Source organism: Raphanus sativus, chromosome 4 (assembly GCF_000801105.2).
Source record: "Raphanus sativus cultivar WK10039 chromosome 4, ASM80110v3, whole genome shotgun sequence".
NCBI lineage: Eukaryota > Viridiplantae > Streptophyta > Magnoliopsida > Brassicales > Brassicaceae > Raphanus > Raphanus sativus.
In genome coordinates, this window is record NC_079514.1 from 31158197 (window position 1) to 31178841 (window position 20645).

Consider the following 20645-nt stretch of genomic DNA (forward strand, 5'->3'; position numbering starts at 1 on the left):
ATATGCATGCATGATATCATCTACCTGAATACATTTAGTGAAAGAAAAACATAAATCCATGAAACATAGTGAAGAGAGAAAAGAAAACTGAAGAAGTCATCCAAAAATTGGGAGGCCTACTCTCAACTACCAAAATAACACATTAGTGTTTGTTGTGTTAGGTCATTTATTCAGTCACCTAACCCTAACTAAATGAAATACGTTAAAACTCAAATATATAGAAAAATAAAGAAATACTATTAGTCAATTATAAGTTTATAACTATCTTTTTTAATAAATAAAATACTCTATCGTGCAATCATGACCGTCCATGTATTCTCTCTTTCACATTATTCTCATTTTTATTAGCTTGCGGGTCCCATAGTAATCCTCATCAATTTCCCCATATATATCTCGTGAGCTAGACTTCATAACATTCAACTCGACTTCATAGCATTCAACACTAGTTACTGCTTTCTCTACGAGGATCAATAATGGTTTGTGTTATTGCTTCTCATCATGTTCTTGTCTAGTTTCACAAAGTCTTCAAAGATCTTTTCATATTCACTCCTCTTTAATTTTTGTACTTCAGGTTGCAGAAAACAACAACAAGGAAGTGAAACTCTCTGCTTCAATGGACAACAACAACAACACGAAAGAGTCAAACATTCGTCTCGAGGTTCTTCACAAGGAACCAGCTTTGGTCAAACCCGAATCCGAGACACCAAAGGGTCCTTACTTCTTGTCGAATCTTGATCAGAACATCGCCGTGATCGTCCGTACCATCTACTGTTTCAAATCTGAGGAGAGAGGGAACGAGGAAGCAGTACAAGTGATCAAGAAAGCTTTGAGTCAAGTACTTGTTCATTACTATCCTCTTGCTGGACGTCTCACCATAAGTCCTGAAGGTACTTGATACAAAACAATTAATGACCGCTTCAGTTTCGGTCTCTATAACTCAGACAAACAACATTAATTAACATGTCCCTACTTAATGGTGTGAAATTCAGGTAAACTCACTGTGGATTGTACTGAAGAAGGAGTTGTGTTCGTGGAAGCCGAAGCAAACTGTAAGATGGATGAGATTGGTGACATCACCAAACCAGACCCTGAAACTTTAGGGAAACTTGTCTACGATGTTGTAGACGCCAAGAATATTCTTGAAGTCCCTCCTGTTACTGCTCAGGTTTACTTGACTTTTCTTCCTCCTCAAGCAATCTTTTTGTTGTTTAATTAGGGTTTTAAGATGAGATCTAAAATTTTAGGGTTTTATTCTAGGTGACTAAATTCAAGTGTGGAGGGTTTGTTCTTGGACTCTGTATGAATCATTGTATGTTCGATGGTATTGGAGCTATGGAGTTCGTTAACTCATGGGGTCAAGTCGCTAGAGGCTTACCGCTAACAACTCCTCCTTTCTCGGACAGAACCATTCTCACCGCTCGAAACCCTCCAAAGATCGAGAATCTTCACCAAGAATTCGAAGAGATCGAAGACAAATCCAGCATCAACTCTCTTTACAGCAAAGAGCCAACTCTCCATAGATCCTTCTGCTTTGACCCCGAGAAAATCAAGAAACTTAAGCTCCAAGCAACAGAGAACAGTGAATCATCTCTCCTCGGCAACTCCTGCACAACTTTCGAAGCTTTATCTGCTTTTGTGTGGAGAGCAAGAACCAAGTCACTGAAGATGCTGAGCGATCAGAAAACGAAGCTTCTCTTCGCCGTCGATGGTAGAGCCAAGTTTGAGCCTCCGCTGCCAAAAGGGTATTTCGGGAATGGGATTGTTCTCACGAACTCGATCTGTGAAGCTGGAGAGCTAACCGAGAAACCTTTGAGTTTCGCTGTGGGTTTAGTAAGAGAAGCGATCAAGATGGTGACTGATGGATACATGAGATCTGCGATTGATTACTTTGAAGTAACAAGAGCGAGACCTTCTCTTTCTTCGACTCTTCTGATCACTACATGGTCGAGATTAGGCTTTCATACCACAGACTTCGGCTGGGGCGAACCGGTTTTGTCCGGTCCAGTAGCTTTGCCTGAGAAAGAAGTGACTCTGTTTTTGTCTCATGGAGAGCAGAGGAGGAGCATCAATGTCCTTCTTGGACTTCCTGCTTCAGCTATGGATGTGTTTCAAGAACAGTTTTTACAGATATAATATTGAACACAAAAGACAAAAGAACAAAATATCTGGCAATTATTGCCATAAGCTATTCATTTTCTTTGTTTTTATTTTATTTTTGTTTTCTGCTGAATTATTATTATTATTATCTTCATCTTGAACTTGTTTGTATCCTGCCTGCATAAAAAGTTTAAACCATAAATTTATATTACTCAAAAGTATATTAATTTAATTTATATTAGTACCCGATTTGCTTCTGGAATGTTGAGTTTTTAGTACAAAACTTACATTCTATATATATTATTGTATAAAGAAAGTCCAAATATAAGGAACAAGAACAGAGGAAAATAAGACAACAGAGTTTAGAAGCAAAAAACAATGATTCTATTGCTTGTCACACAAGTCAAAATTCTTCATAAACGGTCTGTAATTCAAAGCGGTAAATCCGTAGACACAGAGATTAGACATCTTGGACTCAAACACAGCTTGTTCCGTTGTAGTTTTGTAGCCAGGAACGTTGCAGGAATCCGAGGAGCTGTCGATCAAGCTTGCTTGACAAGAAGCCATTAGAGAATCTTTGTCGTCTTCGGCGGCACAAGAAACGCCTTCCACAGATGTTATGTCTAGCTTGTAGAGTCCAAGCTCGTTCGTAGTTCGATTTGCTGAGAACGTTAGCATCTCTCTAGTTCTCGACGAAGCCGTCTTAAATCTGCAGACTATACTCACTTCAACACCTGCTTTTTTTTTGTTTCAGTTAAAACAAAAGTGAGAGACATTTCAACTTGGATATATTACTATTATGAGAAATTTTTATTGGAATCCTTACCGGGCATGAAGTAGCTGTGTTTGGAGAAACTGTTGTTATAGCAGACGTCGCAATAAACAAGACCCATTACAGTGATGTTTGCAGTTGGTATGGATGGGGACTGTGCCAGAGACAGAGAGTTTAAGGACAGAAGTCGCAGAAGCAACATAAGCATTATCAGTTTCTTTTCCATGTCCACAAGCTTCAGAATTTTTTTCATCTTTGGATAAACACTTGTTTACAGATGAGGTTCTTTTTGTTTCTGTGGTTGAAGGAAGAAAAAAACAAAGATTGGGCTAAGAGGTAAAAGACAAAAGAAGAAATGAAAGATCAGGCAAGAAAAGATAGGAACTCCATTGAAACAAAGCTTCAAGTTTGTTTCCTTCTATATTCTTAGAACTCAAGAGTCATGTGGACAAAGAGATGGGTAGAGAGAAAAGTTTCTTTACTGAAGATTTTTATTTTTGTTTGTCAACCTTAGGTGAAGGTTATAAGTGAAGAAACTGAGAGGTTTGTTGTGTGTTTTACATTTATCGAGCTCTCAAGCTTTCTTCTGTTTTAAGGGTTTTTTTTGTCTATGAATCTACAAGAAATTGGCTAAATCTGGAAAAGAGAGTGGAGAAGGTAAAGCCACTTGTGTTGTGTGTACATATGTATGACCACTTATCAAGTTATCCATAGGAGTGTTCAGTCTCGATGTCAGTTCGGTTTTTTCGGTTTTTCGGTTAGTAAAATATAACTACCATTCTAAATTTATATTTACTTAGGTTTGGTTCGGTTTATATACACTCGATTTTCGGTTTATTTCGTTTTATACCAAAAACATAATTATTTAGTTTGTTATCATTATATGAATTTTAAGATTATGTTGTTAATGCATTCATTTATTAAGAATATTATTTTCAAATAAAAGGAAAAAATAAAATGTTTCAACCATCAAATAAAATAATCAAATATAGAATTAAAATCAAAACTCAAAATATTGAAAAAAAGAACAAAAACAGAAATATGAAAGAAAAGGTTTTCCACTCCATATTTAGTGTTCTTCAAAATTATGCTTCTTCAGTTCATTTATAGATAAGACAAAAGTTGTGAAATTTTTTTACTCGTTATCCATAAAATTTATAATTTATACTTCAATTTAGTCAATGCTAAAAGAAAGAAAAAAAACTTAAAAGAGAAAAATAAAAAGTCTCATTTACCATAAATTATTATTTAATTATTGTTCAAGTGTTTTTCAAATTAGAGCTTTTTTATTACTATAAAAATATGGTAGTAATTTTAACAAAAAACATTTATATAATATAACAAATAGAGTTTCATGTGTCATTATAAAATATATACATATTTACATGTTTCTATTTTTGGTCAGGTTGTTTAGTTTATTCGGTTTAATCTGTTTAATCGATTATATACTAAACCATATCAAATCCTACGGTTTTTATAAGGTCATATCTATTTGATTTATATGGTATATACCAAACCAAACTGTATTATCTATTCAATTTGGTTCGGTTTGATACGGTTTGGTTTCATGATTCATGAAAACCACGGAAGTGGTCAAAAGAAATTGTTATTTATATATCAACACAAGAAGCCAAACTATAACTATGATATCTAATTTATTAAAATTGAAGTACAAAAAATAACCCATATTTTTTTCTCAAAAATTACCAATTTATGCAACTAGGATTAAACTTAATGTTTTGCTTTTTTCTAATTACTATACCGTTAACGTTTGATTAATTACTATACTGCGTAAGTACAAAATCATTACTAACCCACTGCCATTTAATTTTAAAAATAGATATTATGGTAGTTATTTAAATTGAGCAAACAGATGTTTCCTATTAATATGACAAGTTTGATACACCATTTGACTTTACTTTTCTATTAACAAGACACGTAGAAAGTAATTGAACAACATATTAAATTCATAGTTAGTAATTAATTATATTCCCATAAACATATCAATTTATAATATGTAACTTATAGAATATTTTTATTTTCTGTAAAAATGTAATCATTAACAAACTCTATTATAATGTAACTATAATGCAATCAATCAATTATGCAATATACAATATATATATATATAATTTAATTTTTATCGTACACTGTCTTTCGTTAAAAATGATGTCATCTTTGTATTTGTATACAAATTTATGTTATTTAATATTATTTATGAATAAAATTGTGTTATGTATAAAATAATATAACAAAATATTTATATTTAAACTATTTACATCAATGCTACTATCAATGCCATTATTTGTATCTGGAATATTTAAATTTAAAGGAATTATTTTATTCAGAAAATACAAAATTGTGATTTTGATCCACAATTATTCAAAATTATCCAAAAAATGAAACCGAACCAAAAAACAAACTAAACTCAAAAGTTTTATGGGATTGTAAATATTACTATCGCAGAAACAAAACCCAAATTCTTATTTAATAAAATTTTTTAATCTTAACTAAATGCTGTAATACAGTATTATATATTTTTTCTTTAGTTAACCAACTAAAAAATAAATACAAAAAGAATACAACCTCATAGTTTTTGCACTAAACAATTTCAATAAGGTACACTAATATCAGAACTCAACAACATGAATGTTTTTACAATTAATAAAAACATAAAATTAACATCTGCGCGAGTACGCGGATCAAAAGATAGTTTTCATGAAAAAAGAAGAATATTTTTGAGCTGAGTTAGTAAGAAAACGGCCACAAGCAGAATTCAAACAATTGAAGCCCAAGACCGATAAACTAACAGCACACAGTGATTCGAACACTTCCATGAGACTAAACCGAGCACGATTAGACACAACAATAATTCGAAAAAAATGTTTGTGAGATTTCAATAATCTCTCATTTTCATTTCAATAGTAAGATTTCGTGTTATAATATGTCTCGACAAATTACTTGATACCAAAGTAACTGTGAACCAAATCAAATGAACAAATATGGAACTGAATCCAAAAGTCATAAATATCTGTTTTTTTTTTTGATAATCTAGGTATCCGGACCTTTCACCTAGTCCGACTATCTCACCGCGTCCAACCGGAACCGACGAGGAAGGTTTTGGAGGCCAAACAAAAACCATGTAAAAACAGCTGTGACCAGGGCTCGAACTCGTGATGACAGACATCTGAGCCGAGGTTCCTTTATCACCAGACCACGAGGCCCGGTTAATATCCATAATTAAAGAGTACATGAACCAATTAGTTATAAAACTGTGATGGTTTTAAGAATATTTGGTTCTTTGCTTAAAACTATTTGGCATTTAAACTAAACAGATACATAAGTAAAACTGAATGAGTATACGAGTATCTACCATGTTAAGTTAGATGGGCTTCACACTTAAAACCAATTGGTGATTAGTGGAGAGGCAAATCCATCTTATATATTATTAAGGATCCTTTCCAATATCCGATGTGGGACCTTAGTCTTTAATACGCCCCCTCGAGATGATAGTCCTTTGAACGTCAATCTCGGAATGCTTGGGCAAAGATCGATAGGCCGACTTTGGGCTGGATCGATGATGGATCGGATTGGACTGCGTGGATCGGGCTCTGATACCATGTAAAATAGAATAGAATGTGATATATTATTGTGTTGTGTTTAATAAGAGAATATAAGATGCATATATATGGCTAACATTAACATAATGTTAACAATAGATAATGCTAACTTTCCTAAACACTTAATGTAAATATGCTAATAATATCTTGAAATTAACTTGCTCTTTAAGTCTTTCCTTTTAGTCTTGAGGGTCTTCATGGATTTCACGGGTTTCACAGACTTGGTCCGTAAGATACATATCTTCCGGCCCAACATATCTCTAATAAAATACAATAGTATGCAAAATATTTGTTATATATAGATTTAAAATAACTGAAATACCCAAATTTTATTAATGTTACCAACTTGCCATGCTTGCTGCATTGCATTGACCTTAAACCTAAATTTGTATAGAATTAAGAGATGCTCACAAGTTTAAAGAACCGAAATAGTGTCGCCATAATTGCAGTATTGCAGCAGCATCCCTGAAGTTTATTAATGAACTTATAAACCAAGATTCCTGCTTACTCTGTCCATGACAACAACAATATCAATTTTAAAAAAAAGTTATTTCAAACTAAACAAATAAATCAATATAAAAGATGAGTTACAGAGATGACATTCCTTTTAGTTGACTCTTTTAAGACAAACACATGATTAAAAAAGAGAGGAAAAAATGTAATGTAAAAGGCGGCAATGCACACATTGTGGCGACATTATGAACTTGGGAACTCCTGAAAGTAGGGAGAAGAGATTAAACATATATAACTAATTAAATAGAATTTTTTTGAGTATAAATAGATCACCAGACCTGTGGATTTGTATCACCAAAGTTGAGTTTATCGAAGAACAATTTTAGCAAAAGAAAAGCTTAAAGAAAAGAAATGGCAAAGAACTTCAACTCCGTCAGCTTCACCGTTCTCTTGCTTGTCCTCATGATGGCTTCTACTGGTAAGTTGATCTCAATTGTACGTTTCAGTTGTAGTTTAATTATCTTGTGCTGATAAACTTGATGATGAATATGTCAACAGGAATCCTCAAGACCAAGGCTCTGCCTGGGGTGGAGTGCCCAGTTGGAAGTGGATGCCTTGACCCTAGTAAGCGTGTGTTCTTAGACGAGTGCGGGCCGGTGCCGTTCCTAGGTACAGATTCGGATTGTTGTACATGTTGCAAAGCCAAATACCCAACTCCTCCACTATGTTGGGCGGTAGTTGAAGGAACCAATCCTCCACACTGCCATTGCTACCAAAAGGCGCCTTGAAATTACATCCTATAATCACCAAGTGTAACTTTTGTATCCTATCCATTCAGTGTGAGAACATGACGTGTGTATGTTTATGTTCAAGTTTCTTTTGATTCCAAATAAAACATCAAGGGCAAAGCTTATCACTTCGTTGCCCCTCAAGTGTAAGCTCCTGTTGTGTGCACTTTTGTTTCATTTTCAATACATATATAACATACTTGTTTTGTGTTTGCGCGCCTCATTACATTCCCGCCAAAATTCACATTTGCGATCCCTAGATGTCCTAATTATAAGTATTGGAGCCATTCATGGACAGTAATACCAGAAGAGTTTTTTTTTTTGTAAAAATAATACCAGAAGAGTTGATTTCGCTAAACTGCTAATCCTCCAAAGTATTCTTTTTTTTTTCATGGCGTAGACACAGAAGTTAGACCTCTTGTGCTCAAACACTACCTGATCGGGTTTGTATTTTGGTGGCCTGAAGAGTTGCAGGAATCTTACGAGCGACAGATCAAGCTTGCATGATAAGAAGCCCTCCAAATACGTTATGTCTAGCTTTGGATTATCTTGTTGCTTGATTTCGGTGATGACTGTCTGAGAGACAGAGACTTTAAGGTGCAGATGTTACATAAGCATTATCAGTTCCTGCTTATGTTTAAAAATGACTTTTTATTGTTTATTTGATTGAACGAAGAAACATACAAATAATAGGCTAAGAGGTTAAAGACAAAAGAACAGACAAGAAGAGACATAAACTCCGTTGAAACAAAAAGCTTTATGTTTGTCTACGGTGAAAACAGACTCAAAGCTATGTTTTAAACCTTAAAGGAAAAACAAAATTGTTGTAAAAAAATGTTTTAGATTTATTTTAAACTTAGAGAGAGAGAGAGAGAGAGAGAGAGAGAGAGAGAGAGAGAGAGAGAGAGAGAGAGAGAGAGAGAGAGAGAGAGAGAGAGAGAGAGAGAGAGAGAGAGAGAGAGAGAGAGAGATGTATGTAGTGACGCCTCCTCAAAGATCTGGTTTGGAGAAATGAAAGATCAAACAAGAAAAGACAGGAACTCCATTGAAACAAAGCTTCAAGTTTGTCTTCTTCTATATTCTTAGAGCTCAAGAGTCATGTGGACAAAGAGATGGGTAGAGAGACTAGAGAGAAAAGCTTCTTAACTAAAGGTTTTTATTTTTGTCAAAGTGAAGGTTATCAATGAAGAGAGTGGAGAAACTGAGAGGTTTGCTGTGTGTTTTACATTTATTTGAGCTCTCAAGCTTTTTGTTTTAAGGTTTTTTTTGTCTATGAATCTCCAAGAAATTGGCTAAATCTGGAAAAGAGAGTGGAGAAGGTAAAAGCCATTTGTGTTGTGTGTATATATGTATGGACCACTTATCAAGTTATCATCATAAACACCAAGGAAGTGGTCAGAAGAAATTGCTATCTATATAATCAACACAAGAAGCCGAATTAAATTAGTAAGAAAACGGCCACAAGCAGAATTCAAATAATTCAAGCCCAAGACGCATAAACTTCCCGAGAAATTCTCTATATGAAAACTTTGATTATCTACTTTTAAGCGCGAAAAACGATGAGTCACCGACCACCAATATATTGCTTGCTTGCTTTCCATGGATTCTGCAAGAAATGATAAAGTTTTAACGGAAAAGATATTCTCTCTCCAAACACTGTGCGCCATGCAAGTCTAAGAAGGTAAGGAATGGAGAGTGGCACAAGTGATACTACAAGCTAACCAGCCACGTTTGCCAAGATGCCAAGTGGATGTATTTTGGGTGGCAAGCGCAGAAGTCTTTGGAGGTGGTTTCGCTTTGGATATGGAGCCGAAGAAGCATTTGTACGGCTCAGTTGGGAAGAATCTGGTTAATAATAAATTTTGAATCGGATTGTATTCAGGTTGGTAAATCTGATTAATGATGAAGAAGAATGGTCATTTCTGGTTTCCGAATGATATAATTTTGTACCAGTTCTAATTTAAGGACCAATCTCCTTGCAAAAAGTTTTCGTGCGCAGAGTTCAATATTCTCCCATGTAAACTCTCTAATCTCGCTACGGTTATCTCCCAAAGCTGACTTGTTTGAAGAGAAAACCATAATAATACATGGTGTTTGCTGTCAAAAAAAAAGCAGCACACAGTGATTCCAACACTTTCATAAGACTAAACCTGAAACGACTAGACACAAAATTGGGAAAAAAAAAATTTGTGAGATTTCAATAGTAAGATTCCGGTTATACAAGCACTCTAATTAACTCATATATAATTATAATATTCTGGACAAATTATTTGAAACCAATTGAACTATGAGTACCAAATCAAACGAACAAATATGGAATGAACCAAAAATCACAATATCTGGTTCTTTGTTTAAAAGTATTTGGCATTTGATATTTGAACTAAGAAGATAGAGAAGTAAAACTGAATGAGTGTTCGAGTACCTAAAATACAATAGTATGCAAAATATTAGTTATATATAACTAATTATGAAATACCCAATGTTGCCATGATTGCTGCATTGCATTAACTTTAAACCATAAAGTTGTATAGAATTAATAGATGCTCAAAAGTCTACAGAACTGAAATAGTGTCGGCATAATTGCTGTATTGCAGCTAAATCCCTAAAGTTTATTAATGAACTTGTAAACCATATCATTCCCACTATTAGATTTAAAACCTTTCCGAGACTCCTTCTTACTCTGTCCATGACAACAACAATATCAATTATAAACAATAGTTGTTTCAAACTAGAAATGAATAAAAAAGATGAGTTGCCGAGATGACCTTCCTCTTAGTTGACTGTTTAAGACAAGTGCATGATTTTTAAAAAGAAGGAAAAATGTAATGAAAACGCTGGCAATGAACAATTGTGGCGACATTATGAACTTGAGAAAACCTGAAAGAAGAGAGAAGGGATTAAACATATATACAAAGTAGCAAAATTTTGACTATAAATAGATCACCACACTTGTAGATTTGTATCATCAAAGGTAAAAGTACATTGAAAAGAAAAAAAAGTAAAGCAGAAAGAAAAGAAATGGCAAAGAACTTCAACTCTGGCAGCTTCACTATTCTCGTGCTTGTCCTCGTGATGGCTTCAACTGGTAAGTTTATCTCGATTATATACTTTTCAGTTGTATTTTAATTATCTTGCGCTGATGATCATGATGAATATGTCAACAGGAATCCTCAAGACCAAGGCTCTGCATGGGGTGGAGTGCCCAGTTGGAAGTGGATGCCTTGACCCTAGTAAGCGTGTGTTCTTAGACGAGTGCGGGCCGGTGCCGTTCCTAGGTACAGATTCGGATTGTTGTACATGTTGCAAAGCCAAATACCCAACTCCTCCACTATGTTGGGCGGTAGTTGAAGGAACCAATCCTCCACACTGCCATTGCTACCAAAAGGCGCCTTGAAATTACATCCTATAATCACCAAGTGTAACTTTTGTATCCTATTCATTCAGTGTGAGAACATGACCTGTGTATGTTTATGTTCAAGTTTCTTTTGCTTCCAAATAAAACATCGTCAACGGCAAAGCTTATCACTTCTTGCCCCTCACGTGTAACCGCATCATGTTGTGTGCACTTCTGTTTCATTATGAATATATGTATAACATACTCTTTTTTGTGTTTGTGCGCCTCATTACATTCTCGCCAAAATTCACATTTCGGTCCTTAGATGTCCTCGATCTATAATTGACTAATTATTGGACAGTAACACCAGAAGAGTTGATTTCGCTAATCTGCTTATTCTCCAAATTATTCCGTTTCCATGGCGTTAAACCCTTAGACACATAAGTTAGACCTCTTGTGCTCAAACACTACCTGATCGGTTTGTATTTTTGTAGCCTAGACAGTTGCAGGAATCCGACGAGCAACAGATCAAGCTTGCATGATAAGAAGCCCTCGATCATCTTGTTCGTTATTTTAATATGCATTTGATTTGGATGACAACTGTCTGATGAGAGACAGAGAGTTTAAGTTGCAGAACTAACATAAGCGTTATCAGTTCCTGCTTCTTTTTTATATACCCTATTGCGGTTTTGAAAGAACACATTTAGTACTACATAGTATACTAGTTACCATATTACTAGACTCAAGTTTGAAATACAAGTTCTCAACGAATACGTTGTAATCCGAAATCTCTTAAGCAATAAAATCATATTTGATCCTTGAATCTCGTCTTTTACTGCTTACTTCATATTTCCGTAGTATCATAAAGAGCATACGTAATTTTTTATAATAAATGTTAAATTAATACAACAAATTATTTTTTTTACAAAAGATGCATCTTGAATCTAAATATATTTTAGAAAAGAGTATACACTTTTAATAGAAATCCTATATCACCGAGAAATAAACCATCTCGTCACTGCCTCCTCATACCCCTTGCCTCCAAGCATCTTGATTGTTTAGATTCTGTTTCTAACAACCTTATCAATATAGCAGCATAGATTATCCTCGGTTTGCATATTCTCGCCAGGTCTTCGACCATTTCTTTCTTTCCAAACAGAATAAATTGTTATTTGATGAAAAGAATATCGGAGCAAAAATAGCTGAATCTTGTCTTGCTACCATCAACTACTATCTGCAGGATAGTTTCCCACTCGCTGGAATAGCTAATACCCAGCAAGTTCAAAGTTATTTTTTTCAGACTTTGTTTGAGTATGGACATTTAAAAAATAGATCATTTCGAGTCTCCATCTTCTCTTTAAACAGAGCACATGCTGAATTCGCTTGTTACTCCAATTGATCAGTCTGTCTCCAGTTGATAGCCTATTATGCATGCCAACCATGTGATAAGCGTGTATTTAGGAGTAGCAAAGGAGAACAAGACACCCATGTACCATTCACACCATGGAGAAGCAGTTTGAACTATCTTTCGTGTGTTCTTTGTGCAGAACTTAGATATGTATCACCTTTTCCTCTCCAAAGTCGGACGTCTGCAAGGTTAGTGAGACCCCTCTCTCTTAGTGTCAAGACTTCACGTTCAATGTGAACTAAAACGTTAGTCCTATGCCTTCTTGGTCTGCACGTCTGAATAGCTATTTCAACTGTAGCATCCAGTCTCACTCCAAGATCAATGCAACCCCTGGTACCCGCCAGATCAATTAGTTTTCCTAGTGGACACACCACACATCAATTCAAAATGATGTTTTGCATCGCTCTAAACCTTCACCTTTGCTAGCGCATCCGCTATAGGTCTACATTTGAGCAATTTTTCAATGTCCAAAATCCTAGAGTGTCCTTATCGTCAACTGTACAGAAAAAGGATTTGCGAAATAGATATTTGTGTATCCAACGAGTTTGCCTCATAGTCATTCTCTTGGACACTAGGGGTAGACCTAGATATCGCACCAAAAGAGTTCTAGAACCAAAATGGACTTGTTCTAAAATGTTATCTCTATCATTTTTTTCAATACCAGCCATAAAAAGAGTAAATTTTTCCAAATTTATTTTAAGCGCCGAGTACTCTGCAAATTCGGCAAAGACCTTAAGAATACGCTCTCTAATTACTTTTACATGCTTATAGTATGTCTAAACAAATTAAACAAAGGAACTGTGAATCAAATCAAATGAATAAATATGGAACTCTGGTTCTTTGTTTAAAACTATTTGGCATTTGAAACGAAACAGATACATAAGCAAAACTGAATGAGTATTTGGATGCCTCAAATACAATAAGTATGCAAAATATTAGTTATATATAGATTTAAAATAACTGAAATAACCAAATTTTATTAATGTTGCCATGATTGCTGCATTTCATTGACCTTAAACTCTAAAGCTATATAGAAATGAGAGATGCTCAAAAGTCTAAAGAACTGAAATAGTGTCGCCATAATTACTGTATTGCAGCTAATCCCTAAAGTTTATTTATGAACTTATAAACCAATCACTACAAGAAAACAGGTGATTAGCGACTACAGAATTGGTAGTAATGTAGTCGTAAAAGGGGCATTACGACCAACTAACTTCCAAATCAGATTAGTCGTTATCAGCTGGTCGTAAATCATTATTAGAGGCAAGTTGGTCGTAATGTTACGACTACATGATTTAGTCGTAACTCAGACGTAACTCACTTGGTCGTAAGTTAGTCGTAAATGCCTTAGTTGTACATTAGTAGTAATACGTGTAGTCGTAAAGATGAAGTAAAGTGTAGTTGTAATGTGGTCGTAAATTTACGACTGATGAACATCGACAGTAGAAGTAGAGTAGTCGTCAGTTAACTACTAATTTACATCGAAGGCCGAAGTTCTTTGGTTGTAATTTTGAGACCAACTTACGTCTGATTTATTTATTTACGAATTTTATATTTTAATTAAAATTAAATATTTAAATTTAAATTAATTTTTAAAATTTGATAAATTCAAAAAAGAAATATATAAGCATCCATAAACATGATAATAATATTCATAAACATAATAATAATAATATCCATAATATTAAAATATTTAAAATACAAAAAAAAACTAAGCATTGAGGTTGATTTCATTGAAGATCTCGGAACCACGCTGATCCGTACGTCGCTATAAATCTGTCTGCTCTTTGGAAGTGGGGTTGGAGTTAAAGGTTGGACGTAGAGTGTGTCACATAGAGGAAAGAGATGGGTTTACGTTTGGGTTAGACTCTAGCATAAGGTCAATCTGATTTTTTTTCTAAACACGAATGATTATAAACAATTAATTAAAATTTATTGAATAAAAATAATCTACACCTATTTCTATTTTCATCCTAATCTACTTCCATACTTCACTAATTCCATCCTAAACTAATTCCAAACTTAATCTAATCACCTAACTAACCACCTAAAACTAAAAACTTATAAAAAACGTCCCTAGAGAGAAGCAAAGAAGTTGTTAGAGAGAAGGGAGTGAGCAACGAAATGGATTCGGCAAGATCGTGTATTTATAGAATTTTAGTGTTGGTCGTAAATAGGTTGTAAATTTACGACCAATGAGAGACTATTGGTCTTAATTGGGTTGTACAGTTACGACCAATGGGAGACTATTGGTCGTAATTGGGTTGTAAAGTTACGACCAATGAGAGACCAACACCAATTACGACCAATTAGGATCCAATTTTTTTTTTATGTTTACGACCAAACCGGGACTAATGGTCGTAAAAGAGTAGTTAAATTACGACTAATGTGGGACCAAGTCTATTACGACCAATTAGGGACGACTGCTCTTTATACCCTAAAATCGAAACCCCAAACCCAACCCCTAAACCCCAAACCTCAAACATCAAAGTTATAACACTTACAACCTCAAAGTACAAAGATTAAAAAAATTCATGATTTTTTAAAAAAGATTAAGTTCTATACAATTATAAACCCCAAACTACAAAAATTAAACTATTTTTTTAAAAAACGTGTGTTTTAAACCAATTTTTAATTAAGTTCATAATTAAGCAAACATCATAAGTTATATAATATTTGTACAATGAGTTTAAAAATAGATTAATAAGGGACTAAAAATTTTCTATATTTACAACCAAATAACTACTCCCTTCCATATTGGTCGTATGATAGTAGTAAATTACGACCAACCAACTTCTCCCTTATATAGTGGTCGTAAATGAGTAGTAATATTACGACTAACTAGCTTCGAGTTGTGTTTATACCTTAAAATTGAAACCCCAAACCCAACCCCTAAACATCAAATCCCAAACATCATAAGTTATAACACTTCTAACCCCAAAGTACAAAGATTAAAAAATCAAGATTTTTTTTTTAAAAATTAAGTTTTATACAATTCTAAACCCCAAACTACAAAGATTAAACTATTTTTTGAAAATACGTGTGTTTTTTTTTTTTTTAATTAATCTCATGGAGAATTTTCAAAAATACCACTTTCAAGGTACCATTATTCATCTTTACCACCACTAAAGACACATTTTCAATAATACCTTATTTATTAAAATGGTAAAGACTCTTATATCTTTGTTTTTATATGTTTTTCAAAATTCTAATCCCAAATTCTAATTCCTAAACCTCCAATTCTAAACCCTAAACCCAAAATCTTCAACTCTAAACCCTAAACCCTAAACTATATACCCTAAATTCAATATCCTAAACTCTAAACCCTAAAGTCTAAACTATAAACCCTAAATCCTTAACTCTAAACCCTAAATTTTAAACTCTAAACCCTAAACTATATACCTTAAACCCTAAAACATCAAATCTAAACCCTAAATCCTAAACCTTTAAATCTACACCCTTCATTAAAAGTAGTGGTAAAAGTGGTTAGTGTAAACATGAAAAGTGATCCTATGAAAATGGTATTTTTGGCAATTTCTCTAATCTCATAATTAAGCAAACATCATAAGGTATATAATATTTGTACAATAAGTTTAAAAATAGATTAATAAGGGACTAAACATTTTTTTTATTTACAACCAAATAACTACTTCCTTCCATGTTGGTCGTAAGGTAGTAGTAAATTACGACCAACCAACTTCTCCCTTATATATTGGTCGTAAATGAGTTGTAATATTATGACTAACTAGCTTTGAGTTGTGTTTATACCCTAAACCGAAACCCCAAACCCTAAACCCCAAACATCATAAGTTCTATACAATTCTAAACCCCAAACTACAAAGATTAAACTATTTTTTTTAAAATACATGTATTTTAAACCAATTTTTTATTAAGTTCATAATTAAGAAAACATCATAAGTTATATAATATTTGTGATATTATGCAATAAAATGAGTTTAACAATAGATTAATAAAACACAAACGCTGTGACATAATCAACTATTACTCGTCATCGGAATCATGATCATCCGAGTCATCATTTTATTCAAATTCATCTTGTTGGCTTTGTCCGTTGCATCCTCTTGAAGATCTTCATATCCCAGGTTATGCGGTTTTCAGCACATAATACTCGGTCTCGAGGTGTAACTTTTATAGCAGCTAACCAAGGTATTCTAGATTGACTAATCCTCAGGTATGAAATAAAACAAACTTGGTATGCTTGAGATGCCAATATATATGGTTTAAATTTGTTGTACCTCCGCGTAGCATTTATATCAACAACTCCAAATTAACTTGCTATACCGAACTCTTACATTGACGGTGGGGTCAAACCAGTCACATTTGAAGAGAACGCATTTTATCTTCACTAGACCGGAAAACTCCACTTCGATAATCTCTTGTATGATTCCATAGAAATTTGTTTCACCTTTCACATAAACTAGTATATTTATGACTAATTTGCAACTATGTTTCTCGTAAATTGGTTGTTAAATAGATGGTATAATTTCGATGTAACTTAGTCGCATATTTACTACTAATTTACGACTACGTTTAATAGTAGTCGTAAATTGGTTGTTAATTACCTTCCTTTTTACGACTAATAGAATTAGTCGTAAAATAACTAACAAGTTACGACCAATTGTAAATTGGTCGTAATTGAGATGTAAAGTAGACGTTAATTTACAACCACACATTTGTAGTCGTTAACTGTAGTCGTTTTTCTCATGTTTTCTTGTAGTGAATTAATCATTCCCATTATTAGATTAAAACGTTGCCAAGATTCCTACTTACTATGTGCATGACAAAAACAATATCAATTTTAAATAATACTCTCTCTGTTTTTACATAAGTGTCATTTTGACATTTTAACATAGATTAAAAAACGACGAAAATATATATAATTTATTATTAATTATACTTCTCTGACCAATAATATTTGAAATAAATAAAATTATTTATAAAATCAATGCAGTTTACAATTAATTTTTAATTGAAAATAAGTATAATTTGTATTGAAATTGTAAAGTGACATTTTTGTATAACAAAAAAATGTTATAATGATACTTATTAAACATAATGAGTATTTATTTTAAACTAAATAAAGAAATGAATAAAATAGATGAGAAAGGTATTCCTCTCGGTTGACTGTTTAAGACAAGTGCATGATTTAAAAAAAAAAGAAGGAAAAATGTTATGAAAAGCCGGCAATGGACAATTGTGGCGACATTATGAACTTGAGAAAACCTGAAAGAAGAGAGAAGGGATTAAAATATATAACAAATAGGAAAATTTTGACTATAAATAGATCATCACACTTAGTAGATTTGTATCATCAAAGTTAAAAGTTTATTGAAAACAAAAAAAAAGTAAAGCAGAAAGAAAAGAAATGGCAAAGAACTTCAACTCTGGGAGCTTCACTATTCTCGTGGTTGTCCTCATGATGGCTTCTACCGGTAAGTTTGATCTCAATTATATACTTTTCAGATGTATTTTAATTATCTTGCGCTGATGATCATGATGAATATGTTAACAGGAATCCTCAAGACCAAGGCTCTGCCTGGGGTGGAGTGCCCAGTTGGAAGTGGATGCCTTGACCCTAGTAAGTGTGTGTTCTTAGACGAGTGTGGGCCGGTGCCGTTCCTAGGTACAGATTCGGATTGTTGTACATGTTGCAAAGCCAAATACCCAACTCCTCCACTATGTTGGGCGGTAGTTGAAGGAACCAATCCTCCACACTGCCATTGCTACCAAAAGGCGCTTTGAAATTACATCCTATAATCACCAAGTGTAACTTTTGTATCCTATCCATTCAGTGTGAGAACATGACGTATGTATATTTATGTTCAAGTTTCTTTTGCTTCCAAATAAAACATCAACGGCAAAGCTTGTCATGTCTTGCCCCTCAAGTGTAAGCTACATCATGTTGTGTGCACTTTTGTTTCATTTTGAATACATATATAACGTACTTGTTTTGTGTTTAATTTCGCTTTTCATGGCTTTGGATTATTTTGTTCCTTATTCCAGTATGCGTTTGATTTGGATGATGACTGTCTGAGGAGACAGAGTTTAAGTTGCTGAAGCAACATAAACATTATCAGTTCCTGCTTATGTTTACAAATGATTTCTTTCTTTTATTGTTTATTTGATTGAAAGAAGAAACAAACAAAAAATGGGCTAAGAGGTTAAAGATAAAAGAACAGACAAGAAGAGACATAAACTCCATTGAAACAAAAGCTTCATGTTTTACCAAATATAAAACAAACAAAGCTTCATGTTTGTCTATGGTGAAAACAGACTCGAGATATGTTTGAAAAAAGGAAAAAAAAAGTATTGTAAAAAATGTTTTAAATTTGTTTTCCGTTATCTTATAATAATCTATCCTATTAAAGGTGAAGTACAAATGGGAATTAACCCTCACTTCATTTCATTATTTACAATTGACTGCCACTGCTTTAAATTAAAAATCTTTTGAGTATTTTTAAGCCCATCACGTTTTTTTTGTTCTAATTTTTAATGGGCTAGACATTTTTAATTTAACTTACTTTTAACTAGACCTAATTGTATTTTATCTAACCATTTTTAACCAGTTCACATGTCTAATTCTAACCATCTCTAACCATAAATTGGACTTATAATCATATTTCACATGAGCACAAATCTAAACTATTATAACAACTGTTTTCTACCGAAAGAGATATTAAAACGATGGTCAGAGATTTACCACAAATCTAAATAACTATATATATCAATATTTTTGGTTTCTTACATAATATACTTCGATGCAAAACCATTTTTTTCCGATGCAAAACCAGTTGGTTTGTCAAATTCAGTTTGGAGTAAAAACCATTCGGTTTTCTTATTTATTTAATAATTGCAATATTGCTCGAGAATAAATCTAATCTTTCAAACATAAGATCAATATTTATGAAGATCTTCCTTGCACCTGTCAATTCAGAAAAAATGGATATTAACCAATATATCGGATACTAATCACTTCAAATTTTTTTAGACAGACAAGTACTGATAATGGAATCATCTAAACCATTTATTTAGACAGACAAGTATATACATGTACTATTTCAACATATTTATTATATAAATCAGTTAGTAACTAGCGATTCAATAAAATTAGAATTTATGTTTATTTTAGTACAGATGTTAATCCAAATGTTTTATATGATAAAAATTGAGATAAACTGATTAATCATTTTATTTTTAAATGTTAATTGTAATTTTTTCTTTTTAAAAATACAATCTCATAGTCATATATTTCTTATGATTTTAAAAATACAATCTCATAGTTATATATCTCTTATTGAAAATAAACTCATATTGATAATAAACTTATCCAATATAATTTTTAAACTCACATTTTAAATTTTTTAATGATAGATTATTGTATATTATTTCCATATAAATATAAGTTTAGTTATTTATAAATAGGGGATATGTTTATATGATACTAATGTCGGTCAAAAAAGGTTTTAAATTTTTATTTTTATTATATTAGATCTGTAATACATTTAAAATTATTAATATATATCATTTATACAAAACAAAATTTTATTGATAAAAACGTAAAATATACACCCACAGACGTCCGCGTCAAGCTCTAATTCTATATTATTAAAATTGAAGTACTAATTATATTTGTTTGGAAACATGGATAACAGTTTAAAAACAAGTTTGTTTGGAAATATGGATATCAATTAAAAAAATAGGTTTGTTTGGAAACATGACTAGCATTATAAAAATATATTGTTGTTTGGAAACATAGATAGCAATATACTAATAAAAATAATGGGTTTATGTTATTAACAAAAATTAGAAGACTTTATATTATGAAAAACTATCTATTTGAGTCAACTTTTAAATATCCGAAAATGGACTACTCTAATTACTTAAAACATTTTTTGTCTAATATAATCATAAAATAAAATTTAAACTTTATATACATATTTCAAATCAAAATAATAATTTAAAGTTGATTTGTATCAGAAATTGATTTAAAATATGCATACATTCAAAATTTTATTTTTACTAAAATATTTTACAATAACCATAATTAAAAAATGTTTTCAATATATATCAAAAAATAATAAAAACCCCAATTTAATGTACCGACTTAAGTTATGGTTTTTATATTTCATATTAAATTTTAAAAATATAATAT

General features: G+C 32.6%; 5 protein-coding genes across 5 annotated transcripts; 4 read left to right on the top strand and 1 right to left on the bottom strand.

Moving 5' to 3' along the window:
* The first annotated feature begins 373 nt into the window (after positions 1 to 373).
* On the top strand, positions 374 to 2308 carry LOC108848521 (omega-hydroxypalmitate O-feruloyl transferase). Its single transcript, XM_018621910.2, has 4 exons — positions 374 to 476; positions 572 to 887; positions 990 to 1165; positions 1258 to 2308. Exons 1-4 carry the CDS (start codon positions 474 to 476, stop codon positions 2131 to 2133), a joined length of 1371 nt encoding a protein of 456 aa, XP_018477412.2. The 5' UTR covers positions 374 to 473; the 3' UTR covers positions 2134 to 2308.
* Positions 2309 to 2458: 150 nt separating this feature from the next.
* LOC108848522 (uncharacterized) lies at positions 2459 to 3445 on the bottom strand. Its single transcript, XM_018621911.2, has 2 exons — positions 2924 to 3445; positions 2459 to 2831 (listed from the first exon to the last, which is right to left on the bottom strand). Exons 1-2 carry the CDS (start codon positions 3120 to 3122, stop codon positions 2482 to 2484), a joined length of 549 nt encoding a protein of 182 aa, XP_018477413.2. The 5' UTR covers positions 3123 to 3445; the 3' UTR covers positions 2459 to 2481.
* Positions 3446 to 7305: 3860 nt separating this feature from the next.
* Positions 7306 to 7896, top strand: LOC130511820 (defensin-like protein 206). The gene is made up of 2 exons (XM_057009528.1): positions 7306 to 7420; positions 7501 to 7896. Exons 1-2 carry the CDS (start codon positions 7354 to 7356, stop codon positions 7728 to 7730), a joined length of 297 nt encoding a protein of 98 aa, XP_056865508.1. The 5' UTR covers positions 7306 to 7353; the 3' UTR covers positions 7731 to 7896.
* Positions 7897 to 10721: 2825 nt separating this feature from the next.
* LOC130511821 (defensin-like protein 206) lies at positions 10722 to 11290 on the top strand. Its single transcript, XM_057009529.1, has 2 exons — positions 10722 to 10815; positions 10895 to 11290. The coding sequence occupies exons 1-2, from the start codon at positions 10749 to 10751 to the stop codon at positions 11122 to 11124; spliced, it is 297 nt and encodes a 98-aa protein (XP_056865509.1). The 5' UTR covers positions 10722 to 10748; the 3' UTR covers positions 11125 to 11290.
* A 6444-nt stretch (positions 11291 to 17734) lies between these two features.
* LOC108835982 (defensin-like protein 206) lies at positions 17735 to 18453 on the top strand. The gene is made up of 2 exons (XM_018609196.2): positions 17735 to 17925; positions 18006 to 18453. Exons 1-2 carry the CDS (start codon positions 17859 to 17861, stop codon positions 18233 to 18235), a joined length of 297 nt encoding a protein of 98 aa, XP_018464698.2. The 5' UTR covers positions 17735 to 17858; the 3' UTR covers positions 18236 to 18453.
* Positions 18454 to 20645: the final 2192 nt, after the last annotated feature.

Coding starts and splice junctions, on each gene's coding strand:
- LOC108848521 (XM_018621910.2), top strand. Junction 888..989: donor TCTCACCATAAGTCCTGAAG/GTACTTGATACA, acceptor TGTGAAATTCAG/GTAAACTCACTGTGGATTGT. Junction 1,166..1,257: donor TCCCTCCTGTTACTGCTCAG/GTTTACTTGACT, acceptor GTTTTATTCTAG/GTGACTAAATTCAAGTGTGG.
- LOC108848522 (XM_018621911.2), bottom strand. CDS start 3,122: ATGAAAAAAATTCTGAAGCTTGTGGACATGGAAAAGAAACTGATAATG. Junction 2,832..2,923: donor ACACAGCTACTTCATGCCCG/GTAAGGATTCCA, acceptor AAAAAAAAGCAG/GTGTTGAAGTGAGTATAGTC.
- LOC130511820 (XM_057009528.1), top strand. CDS start 7,354: ATGGCAAAGAACTTCAACTCCGTCAGCTTCACCGTTCTCTTGCTTGTC. Junction 7,421..7,500: donor CCTCATGATGGCTTCTACTG/GTAAGTTGATCT, acceptor ATATGTCAACAG/GAATCCTCAAGACCAAGGCT.
- LOC130511821 (XM_057009529.1), top strand. CDS start 10,749: ATGGCAAAGAACTTCAACTCTGGCAGCTTCACTATTCTCGTGCTTGTC. Junction 10,816..10,894: donor CCTCGTGATGGCTTCAACTG/GTAAGTTTATCT, acceptor ATATGTCAACAG/GAATCCTCAAGACCAAGGCT.
- LOC108835982 (XM_018609196.2), top strand. CDS start 17,859: ATGGCAAAGAACTTCAACTCTGGGAGCTTCACTATTCTCGTGGTTGTC. Junction 17,926..18,005: donor CCTCATGATGGCTTCTACCG/GTAAGTTTGATC, acceptor ATATGTTAACAG/GAATCCTCAAGACCAAGGCT.